Raw genomic sequence first — 12,184 nt, forward strand, 5'->3', positions numbered from 1 at the left:
TACTTTCCCTGTATGCCGTTATGCAAGCACTCACCATACAAGCACCAACAATTTGCCTGCATTCAAATTCACTTAGGTCCAACATGAAGCACTCACAACCATGCAGAACGTTGTTCTGATCACAACTGATACTTGCAGGGTATTGGGGTCATCCCACAGGTGTCATTCATGATGAAAGACAACAGAGCTAGCATCTGAATTTTTCAAACATGCATTTCTCGCAATGTTTCTACGTTTTTGTTCAACCCCTGTACCTCATTCACGTGCATTCGGCGTCTTTTGCCATTAAAAACACTGAGATGCAGCACTCATCGCCAAGCAAAGAGCTGTCATGGTGACCATCCTGCGCAAGGAGATTAGATTAGATACTAATTTCCCTGATAGAATAGATCCTAACCTATCCTCCATCCTGTCAAAAACTGAACCTATTTCGGTCCAAGCAGTTTGTGATTTTGGGAGTATGTGTCTTGAAGAGATGCCGCACGTTATTTCCAGTCTGCGAAAGGTTGCCAGTCAGTTGACAAAGTAGTCAAATTCGTGACTGCCGGAGAGTCCACCTCTCCATTCTCTCCCCCCAATTATGTCTCAAAATATGTGGTTTCTGGCCAATCTGTGTAATGGAAACATTGCAAAATCCATCAAAGTGCACCTCAAGAAGTGGCAGTAAAACTCCTCTTAAATAATGGGCTTTATCAAGCAAATGCCATTAGGAGGCGAAGAGCTTATTTGCAACTGGAAATTTCATGTCCTTGTTTCATGAAATCGCTTGTAGAACTCTCTGTAGGTGCTGACACGTGTGGACGTAGTGCACTCTAGTGAAACATTTACGTTCTTTTCTACAGTGGAGAGAACTGCCAATGCCAGAAACAACAGTATCTTTAAAAATAGCATGACAGTACTATTAGAAGTTAATTAATGATGACTCAGTACCTAGTAAAGAGGTGTGGAGACAGGAATTCGAGAGTGAACTTTCAGTGTCCCTGTACAAGTGGAAGCTATTACAATTTCCTTAAGTTCAATTTGTTGATAGTATCAGAAACTCATAGAGCCGTTCTCTGTAGACATCACACCCCTAAACCTCTGCTATGTCAAACTAATCATAATTTTAAGGAGCTTCTTAAGAATCTCTACTATCCATTTGAAGAACATCATTCAGTATCAGCAGTTCTTAAGAAATTGACTGTTACAATCCAATTCCACTAGGAAAATATTCGAAGTGCTTTCTGCTATTCATGCCTGCAATACATTACTGGAAAACGTATTTTAATATATCTTTGGGGAAAAGTCCATTCCAGAGCCTTCAACTATGAACCTGCACATTGTGTGTGTGTGTGTGTGTGTGTGTGTGTGTGTGTGTGTGTGTGTGTGTGTGTGTGTTGTAGTGATTAAAATTATACACTCATAGGTGGTGATGATAACAGGTATTCAAAATCACCTCTGTAACGAAGCTAAGACCTTTTCCTTTCCACCTTCGTCGACCTGTTTCATTACTCCGACTCTAATGATGCAGACAGCTCTTTCACCTTCAACCTTCCTGCCATTCAGAAGATAAGTTCTTGGAGCTTCATTTCATGTGGTGCATGCTATCTTTGTAGTAACATCTCTGACTGGCATTTAGTGAGCATTTCTTTGCTACTTTCGGTCACTGATCACATACATAGCTCTTGCTGATGCATCCCCAGCCCCTTATCTCTTTTAGTCCAGTGAATGATAGTAGCTGTGAAACACAATTGTTCTTTTGCACAGAATCTTGTAGACATTCTTCAGTCAGAACTTCACTCTGCTCAAGACATTTGCAACCCTCTCATTTTCTGGCTGCAACAGAAGTGGTAGTGCATCATTACAGTTTTTTTATTATTAACATTTCCAGATAGCTTGTACAGACAGTTGTTATCTTGATCAGTACATTGATCACTTTCAAGAAAGCTGGATGTATACCTGTGTGAAGTGCAGCAACATTTTTTACTTGTATGTATATGTTCTGCTCACATCATTCCTGCCAAAAGTTACAAAATACTTATTATGGTATATTTAATTGATGTGCAAAGGAGTGTGTTATCTTTTGGTGTGGTCTAAAAACTCTTAACCATATCTTTTGATACAAGAGTAAAGTGCAGGAGCAGCAATGCAGCTTTAGAATTTTGCATGGCTTTCCTAAGCAGTGGTTGCACATGTTGCATTTGTTGTGAAAAGAATAATGCACTGCAAGTTGTTGTAGTGTGTAGTACGTAAATAATGGCATAAGGCCCTTATTTTCTTACCAATTTTGTCCACAGTGATATTATTGCTAGCTTGTCAGATGTGTTCAAGAGAGAATGAGGCTGTAATTTCACATCTGATGGTGCAATTTAGTGATCCTGTGAAGTAAGAAATGTTCACGCAGCAAGGGGAGAGACTACCAAGTATGTGATATGCCATACAAAAATGGTTCAAATGGCTCTGAGCACTATGGGACTTAACAGCTATGGTCATCAGTCCCCTAGAACTTAGAACTACTTAAACCTAACTAACCTAAGGACAACACACAACACCCAGTCACCACGGATATGCCATACAATTTTACGATCTGAAAACAGTCATACACAGGTGACGTAAGCAATGCAGTACAAATATGTCTGATGGAGGTGAAAGGCTCAGGAACACTGATATTTATTTATGGAAGTGAAAGTATAAATTCAGCATGCAAAAAGAACAAATCTCTGTCAAAGCCATTGTTGTTGTAATCTCATCAACAACAGTTTTGTTTTGGTAAATGGTTTCTGTGTGGAACCGAATGCTAAAGTACTTCTGCAGGCAGGCAGCTAATAGATCTTCTTACTTTTTGGATATTTTCTGCAGCGATACATTCCACAGACATGCCACAGCTAGTCACTTTTGTGTTTGAACAGGACCTACAGACTGTTGAACATGCCACTATCTGTCAAAACAGAAGAATAGTGGTTAAGTGTTGGCAGGATTACAGTGCAAGAAATTCAAAATTTTTGTTCTGCTTTTGCCTCCATACATTCTGTGAAATTGAAAGGAAATGCAGTTGTAAGAACTGAACTTTTCCTGTGATAATTTGATTCCATCTTCAGGTATAACAGAAGCTGTGCCTTCAAAGCTGATCAAGAGAGCTGATCCTGGAAGATGCCAACACCAGTTTCAGAAATATTTCGCTTGTCTTCATGTTTTCTTGTGCTTAACGTTTTTTCACTGGATAGAGAGAATAGTAGGTTGGCTAATGTACAGCTGACACTAGTATGATGTATTCTGTATTGTAATTGATTACATTCCATACAGTAGTTCTAAGCAAAAATCTAACACTCATTGCAGATAAGATTTTATAATGTTCCCCTTTTTGTTTACAGATCTGCCTACGACAATGTCACAAAAACGAAGGTGGCAATTAAAAAGATCTCACCCTTCGAACACCAAACATACTGTCAGAGAACACTAAGGGAAATTAAAATCCTGACGAGGTTTAAGCATGAAAATGTAAGTACTATGACATTTTGAGTACTGGACATATCTGGGCAATAATTAGATATTTATTGTATTTTTCCTTTGTTCTGATTAACAGAACTGTGTTATTTCTGGTTGAATTGTAATAACAATAGTAAATACATCAGTACCCATTATGTATGGGTAGTTAACATAAGCATCCAGTTACATTGTTTTATGTATCTTGAAATTTGGTGATCACCAACATGCTTTTCAAATTTGAAAACATGAAAAGGAGAAGTAAATGTAACATTTTGCTTATAAAATGTTTATATTAATATTAATATAAATGGAAACAGAAGAACGACTGCTTCTAGAATGGAATATTGCAGCATCTGCATAATTTTTCCAGCAGCTGTATGAAGCAACAGAAAGCAATACAGATATAAATAACTGAACACATTTCATAGAAGAGTAACAGACATCAGTTATTAAAAACACAGATGAAATGCCACTTCAGGCATTAAAAACAACAAATATAAAACTATCTCGGATACTGAATTGGCCTGGGGGAAGAAGAGATACAAATAGGAGCAGGACATTTCAATACAGTTAACTGGTTTTGGGAGCTCCGATAAGGCATCTCCTTCTAACAAGAAATGGTAGAGAACAAGGCACAAGAGGAGATGACAAGAAAAACATGTAGCTTAAGAAAACAAGTGGCTGTTGTAGCGTTAGTGGAAGTGTAGTAAGAATGATAGGCAGTGAAAGAATACTCTGAGGAAAATTCAAGGAGTCTCAAATGGGCTGCAGCACTCTTATTTGATAAAAGTTCTAGCAGGTAACTTAGTGTTGTTGCTGCCCCCCCCCCCCCCCCTCCCCACCTCTTCTCCCTTGTTGTCCAGTACAGATAATGGAAGTATAGTGATAATTGGTACTGTGATTTTTTTCCAGTCAAAAGTGTTTCTGATTTATTCTATGTTATTTTCCAGTTACTTATATAACCCTTTTTCAGAATGGATTATTTGCAAGTTCATTTATCCTACAAGGTTCTGCACAGCTCTAGTAATTTTGTTGACTGAAATGGCATGCTGATGCCATCAGGACTGTCAGCAATCATCCCAGTGACTCCTGAAACTGCAGATTTCACATATTAATTGTTTTTTGAAAATTAATTTTACATGGCATATTTTTCAAATGCTTATGGTTGCTATGAATTTTCCTTCCAGTAATATTTATTCCAGATAATAATTTACAAACAAACAAAATTTGGTTGAAACTGCATTAAGCATTTTATTGATTCACTCATTTTTGCATTGTGCCCTTTCTCTTTGTCACTCCCAAAGGGTCAATCAATCCAGTGTTTTTTCTTACTCCTTGTTGTAAGTAATGTGTGTACAAATTTTATCTGAAATTGCTCCAAACATACATACTTTTGTATATATCTATAGTTACAGTTTCTCAGTTTTCAGGTCTGTTTTTCTATCATGTATTTGTCTTGTATTTGTATTGTATTTAATTATGAATATGTTCAACAGATAATAGATATCAGAGACATAATTCGAGCAGTGACCATAGATCAGATGAAAGATGTGTACATTGTGCAATGCCTTATGGAGACTGATCTTTACAAGCTCCTCAAAACACAGGTAAGGCTGTATGGAAAGACAGCTTATAAATTTACATCTTCATTTGTGCATGTCAAATGAGGGAATTAATTTTTGAGGCTATATTGTGCTTTTCTATTTTAATACTATTTTAAACTTTGTAGGAAAGTTTTTGTAGAATGTAAATACTCTTGAATAAAAGGAGACACTCACTGAAAAGTAGAACCGTTGAGTTGGCAACAGGCACACCAAAACGGACAATTTGCTGGCTTTCAGAGTTCTCCTATGATGAGTTTTGTGTGTGTGTGTGTGTGTGTGTGTGTGTGTGTGTGTGTGTGTGTGGGGGTGGGGAGTTCTGTGTGCATTATTTTACTGTAGCTTGTCAAATGGCAACTTCAAAAGCTAGCATGTTTTCTTTCTTTTGTGTGTGCCGATCGAATACTTCTACTTTTCAGTGAGTGGTACCCTTTAAACCAAAAGTATTTGGTCCTTTTTTTAGTTAGTCTCAAGTTTGGAAAGTGTCATATCCTCAAATTTTCTTTTCTGTTTCCAATTGGGTGACAATGATTAATAACTGTAATGAACTCCATAGTTGAAGGTTCAATGCTTTCTTCTACATTGCCTTTTATTGCTAAAGATATTTTGATGTAATCGTAATCTGTGTGTTTCCTCTACTCTTTTAATTTACAGGTAGTTTATTTATTTAATCGGTGCAATTATTTTGCCTATAAAACAGCTTGTAAGATTTTGTTTCTTTATTTATAAGCTTAAATTTCATGTTTACTAATTAGATATCTATTCTGATGTTTCAGAAACTGAGCAACGACCACATTTGTTACTTTCTGTATCAAATACTAAGAGGCCTGAAGTACATCCACTCAGCAAACGTGTTGCATCGTGATCTCAAACCCAGCAACTTACTACTCAATACAACTTGTGATCTCAAGGTATATTAATCCATTTTCATTTAAAAAGCTTTTGTGATTTACTGATACTTTCCCACAGTGAGCACATTTTATCTTGGTGGTATAGGATAATTGGAGCCTAGGTGAACATTTTAAGTGGTGTTAAAGTATTGTTATTTTTATGAGTAATGACAGAGTAAGGTGGTGCAGTGGTATGGCACTGGATTTATATTTGGAAGGACAGCAGTGGAAATCCCATCATTTCATATTAGTTTCAAGAAGTCCTATGAAGACACTAAGCACTGGACTAAAAGGAATTGATCAACGCACTGTCTGAACAGGCTTTGGAAGGCCCAGTGGTATTGATTGACCATCACATTATCCCCAAGTGGTAGGCATCACTAGATACGGATATGGAAGGGCATGTGGTCAGCACACTGCTCTCCTGGCCATTGCCAGTTTTTGTGACTGGAGGTGCTACTTCTCAATTAAGTAGCTCCTCAGTTGTCCTCACAAGGGCTGAGTGCACCCCTCTTGCCAACAGCACTCAGCAGACCCAGACAGTCACCCATCCACATGCTAGCTGATCCCAACAGCACTTAACTTCAGTGCTCTAACACTGCGGCAAGGCATTCGGCACAAAGAATACTAATAGATAGAAATTTGTTAATATCCTTTCTGAACATAGGTTAAACCATTGATGTCTTTGAGAGAGTGTTTTCAGACTTCGTACTATAATTGTGTTTTATTATTGCCAATAATTCTCTTTTTATAAAAAAGTCATTACATATATCAGTTTGTGGATGATTTTACTGTTTTCTTCTACCACTTGAGACTTCCAATGATGATTCATCAATTTTAACCTCTTGAGTCAATGATTACAGGATAATTCATGTAACACAGATTATATATTTTCTATGAAAGGAATCACATATCTAAATATTAATGACAGCTATTAATGTACCAAAACTATCAGTAATGGGGAGGGGGGTCCAATTTAGGACTTGGCTAGTGTGCATAAATGGCTGATTGTGAAAGGCTTAAAGGTCCTCCTGCCATCCAGGGTAATGTCCACCTCGCAGTTAATGGAATTCTGCTTGCGTACCAACTGCAGAAAGGTAGGAAAACTGACCATAAAAATGAGGTCATTTGGGAACTGTGCAGAGCAGGAACCTTTATAAAATAATTATTTTATTGGAGCGAAAAACTGTGTGGCAGTATAAGCTAATAAGTATGTGGAGGAGGACTCGCATGGCTGCTACACGGTTATCTATGAATATTTCCTATGATTTGCTTACCAGATATTTCAGTTTCTGAAGTGCCATTAAATTCTTAAATTGCCTTGACCTTCAGGGTGCTCTTCAGTCTCTCCAGTGAACATACCAAATAGATTAACATTTCATAACATCTAGGACTTCCTCCTCCATGTACTCTGAAAAGAAGAAATGAGCATGCAGAATCATCAGAGAAAGAAACCTCCACATGATAAATTGTACTGTCTGTTGTTACTGTGCAGAGAAGTGGCTAGCAGTAAAGGACAATAAGAAGAAGTTTTTGAAACCAAGGACCTTTCTTCCACTTGTACGAGAACTGATTCTGGTCCTCCTCCAAATAGGGAATGTTTAGATTCTGTCTTTGGTGAGAGGTACACCACTGTGCTGTATTTCATTTTACAGATTGTTGTGCATCACATTTTAATGCAGAGTGTGTGTGTGTGTGTGTGTGTGTGTGTGTGTGTGTGTGTTATTTTGATGCTTGGTGTGCCTTTCATTTTACCTCACAAGATACGAGCATGGTTTGAAAAGTTCTAGAAACAGAATAGGCTTGGTCCAACAATGTTCCAGTGCCTTGATCGCATCTCGAAAATGAGTTTCCTCCAGGCCTGCAAAATTGTTGTCAACTCCAGCTATCAATTCTTCATCTGAAGTGAATCTTCATCCACCAAGAAAAATTTTCAGTTTTGGGAAGAGATGAGTCTGGCAGAGCCATATTAGGTGAATAAGGCAGGTGTGGCAACAGTTCATACCTTAGTTTGTATAATTTTGCCATGGCAATGGCAATTACCTTGCAGATATTTTTTTCATTTCTAATTCTTTAGTTAACATGTGATACACCCTTTCAGATGACATCTAGCAAATGTCAGCAGTTTCACACACTTTCAGAGATCCTCCTTGACCATTTTGTGCAATTTTGCAATGATTTGTGGATTAGTGTCACATCTTGGCCAACCACTGCGCGGATCATCATCTAAGCTCTCCCAACCAAAAATTCATTTGTGCACTTGGCAACAGTTGAATATGAAGGAGCAGAGTCTCCCAGTGTGTTCTGGAAATCAGCATGAATGTCCTTTGCTTTCATACCTTTCTTGACGAAGTACTTAATCACTGTTTGAATCTCAGTTTTTTCCATCTGCGCAAATCACTACATGTGAACAACAACAGAGCCATGTTACTGCCACAGCTCTCTTCCAAGAGCACTGACGTGGCATGTGTTTACAGGCAACAGGCCGATGAATATCACATGAACAACTCGTTGTGCTAGCACTAACCTCTGATGGTGGTTCCGAGAACTTTTCAAACCACCCTTGTACCTGTTAGTATGTTATTAGGCAATTGTGGGTGGGATGTAAATAATAGGAGGTAATGGTAAGCATCCAATCTACAGTCAAGATGTTAAAGTGCTGACAGGCACACGGATGAGATCTAAATCGCTGCTGAGTTTTTGGACAGTGTTCTCCTTCAGAGTTAATATATGGCTACATTATGCTTCCAGGCTACATTTTACAGCTGCTACAGGCTGATTGATAGGTTTTTGAGTAAATTAACATAGTGTGTGTGTGTGTGTGTGTGTGTGTGTGTGTGAGAGAGAGAGAGAGAGAGAGAGAGAGAGAGAGAGAGAGAGAGAGATTTTGAGATTGAGTGATTGATTGATTGGACCTGGAATAATGTATGGGGAGAGGTGTCTGACTTCTAGGTTCACTGTGAAAGCAGGAAAAATCAGACGGGTTTATCCAAAAAGGTTTGTAGGCTTGCAGCCAAGCATATTGTCTTCATCCTTTATGTGAATGTCCATTCATTGTAATAGAGCTATAGATTATCCAGTACATAACCTTATTAGTCCCAATAAGGAAGCTTCAGTGATTCTTTGAGACAACATATTCAACACTTCTTAATGGAAACACAGTGCTAATTAAAACTGACAAATTTTCACAGCCTTTAAATACCTTTATTATTTACAAACACAGTTAGCTTCAGAGGCATTGATGTCTCAGATAAAAGATACTGTTTTGAACTATAAATGACGCTATAAGTGCCACCACAAAAAACACTGAATGCCAGTTGGCAGAGTATGTGAAATCATGGTCAGGGATAAACATAAAAATTTTACAATTGCGACAGCATGAAGAATTTAACAAGTTTGCAGGAGTGAATGTAGGTTGAGTAAATGAGATACAGGGTTACACTAGAACATGACTGACTTCGGAGACGGCTTGGTCGTACCAAGAAAGCTACGACTCTGGAGGCACTGCTCAGGATGTATTTGAAACATGGCATAATGTGGAGTTCCTGATCGCTCCGGCTCTCAATTGCAAAAGACTTTACATCTGACATGCACATCAATCCCTTCCCTCTCTAAGAAGCACACAGGATTGAAAGTGACAAGACCTGTGCCTGAGTTGACGAATCAGGGGATGAGGGGAGATGAATCTCCACCAGGGATTCTGCCTGGGTGCTCCCAGCTTAGATGTTGTGGATAATGTTTGAGATGGTGACAGGCTGATGAGCCATCAGAGACTGTTGGTCAAGGACTGGTGAGAACGGGCGAGCAACTTCTGCTGGCTGCAGTGGCTGGTGGGTTTCGCTGGGTCAGGGCACAAATTATATGCCAAGTGGCACACAGCTAGTGAGAGATTCTTTGGGTGCTGCAGGGAGTTGCAGTAAGTGTGGTTGGTCCCTCCCACCTACGTTAATGTCACTGTTCATCTGATTTGTGGTGCATGTTGCTTAGTGATATATGAGGGTAGCTGGTTATTGTGGCATGTCAGGAATGGCGACCTATTGCAACTATATAAAGTTACCATCACTTGAGGCCAACAATGATGGCTTTTCACCACTCAAGTGCCTGCCTGAAAGAGTGTGCCCAGAAAATGGAACCTTGCTGTACTGTAATCTCAGAGCAGCGGTGTCCGAAGGCAGCCATGAGATCGAAGAAATTACAAGAAGTGCTAGAAACTGTTATATAAATAATGCAACATTAACCCACAGAAGAACAAGGAGACAACATATTTTCATAAAGTTTATGACAAACATTGTGTGCCAGCTATATGCAAAATGTTTCCATTGAATTTTCATGCACATAAAATGTGAAATGAGCGATGCGTTGGCACATCAGAATTAAAATTACCCTGTGCACCACAATTCGATAAAACATCTCTCCCATGACATAACAGAACATGGATGTCTGCAGCCATTTGTCTTCATACATCAACCTAAAAAAAGACTATGCAGCATGGATGGAAACTTGAATAACCCATGGGATATGCCACAGACCTGGCGTAAGCTAAAATAATTAATAAGAGAATGCTCAGAAGCTTCCCTCAGTAAATTCTTTTATTACACCACCGTAACTTGAGGCCTATGTGCAACAGCGTACAGTTGAAAATGCGGAAGAACTAACCACACTAGATATGTAGCATCTGTATGCAACAGGACCACTTTCTATCTGAAGAGGAGAAGGCCATAATTTGTTAGATGAAATATATTGTATACTTTCAACTGTATGCTGCTGCACATAGACCTCAAGTTAAGATGGTGTAATAAAAGGTTTGTTAAGGAAAGCCTCTAAGTATTCTTTTATTATTTATTTTGGGCTTGGCTGGGTCTGTGGCGTATTCTATGGGTTGAGTCTCCATCCACATTGGATAGCCTTTTTGTAAGTTGATGTATGAAGACAGATGGTTGGCTACATTACTATATTCCTAGGCATTAATTTATATATTAGTCCATAACTTATTAATATAATGCAATAAATGAGCTTTTGTAGGTTTGTGAGTCAGGATTGCGTTTTGGTTTTTCATGTTCTTTGGCTACAGACACCCATGTACCCAATCCAAGATGCGGACTGTAATTGTTTCTGACAGTTTTCTGTTGATATCCTACATAGTATTCACGGACCTAACATAGGCTATCACAGTGTCTAATTTTTTGGTGCATTGAATATGATATGTTACCCTATAATGGTAGAATTTTCAAATAGGTTGTGGTAGCTTCAGATATTGAGTTGAACATCGCTGTAGTTTGATTTTAAAAACTTACTAAACATTTTTTTAGCATAAAATCTAACATAAAGAAAATTATTTTTGTTTTGTAACTGTTTCACTTACTTACTGATACAGTAAAGAAAAAGAAAACCTTGTTTTGTAATTGTATAACACAAGTTTCATAAATATGATGTATGGAGTTTCTTAGCAGTATTCTGTCAAAAACCTCAAAAATATTTTATAAACATTTTAGAATCTTTTTTGCACTGAAGTGCCAGAGGAACTGGTATAGTCATGCACATTCAAATATAGAGATATATAAACAGACAGAATATGGCGCTGCAGTCAATAACACCGATATAAGACGACAAGAGTCTGTGCAATTGTTAGATCAATTACTGCTGCTACAATGGCAGGTTAGTAAGATTTAAGAGAGTTTGAATGTAGTGTTGTAGTTTATGCACAACTGAGGTAGTGAAGTGGGGATTTTCCCCATACAAACATTTCAGGAGTTAACCATGAATATCAGGCATCAGGTAAAACATCAAATCTTTGAAATTGCTGCGGCCGGAAAAAGATCCTGCAATAACGGGTCTGACAGTGACTGAAGAGAATTATTCAACAAGGCAGAGTTGTAAACATTCTGCAAATTGCTGCATATTTCAATGCTGGGCCATCAACAAGTGTCAGCGTGCCAACCATCGATGTGGGCTTCGGAGCTGCAGGCCCACTTGTGTACCCTTGGTGACTGCACGACACAAAGCTTTACACATCGCCTGACCCGTCAACAGCGACATTGGACTATTGATGACTGGAAACATGATGCCTCGTGGGACGAATTTCATTTCAAATTGTATCGAGCGGATGGATGTGTACGGGTATGGAGACAACCTCATGAATCCATGGACCATGCACGTCAGCAGGGGACTGTTCAAGCTGGTGGAGGCTTTGTAATGGTGTGGGGCATGTGTAATTGGAGTGATACGGGG

General features: G+C 38.6%; 1 protein-coding gene across 1 annotated transcript in view; it reads left to right on the plus strand.

The window, feature by feature from the left end:
- The window catches only part of LOC126093646 (mitogen-activated protein kinase 1), a 376,433-nt gene that overhangs the window by 321,386 nt on the left and 42,863 nt on the right, over positions 1-12,184 (plus strand). Inside the window, exons 2-4 of the mRNA XM_049908735.1 lie at positions 3,351-3,477; positions 4,962-5,072; positions 5,843-5,977. Coding sequence (XP_049764692.1) covers positions 3,351-3,477; positions 4,962-5,072; positions 5,843-5,977 — 373 coding nt within the window. The remainder of the gene's footprint in view (positions 1-3,350; positions 3,478-4,961; positions 5,073-5,842; positions 5,978-12,184) is intronic.

This window comes from Schistocerca cancellata, chromosome 1, assembly GCF_023864275.1.
Source record: "Schistocerca cancellata isolate TAMUIC-IGC-003103 chromosome 1, iqSchCanc2.1, whole genome shotgun sequence".
In the NCBI taxonomy this organism is placed as follows: Eukaryota; Metazoa; Arthropoda; class Insecta; order Orthoptera; family Acrididae; genus Schistocerca; species Schistocerca cancellata.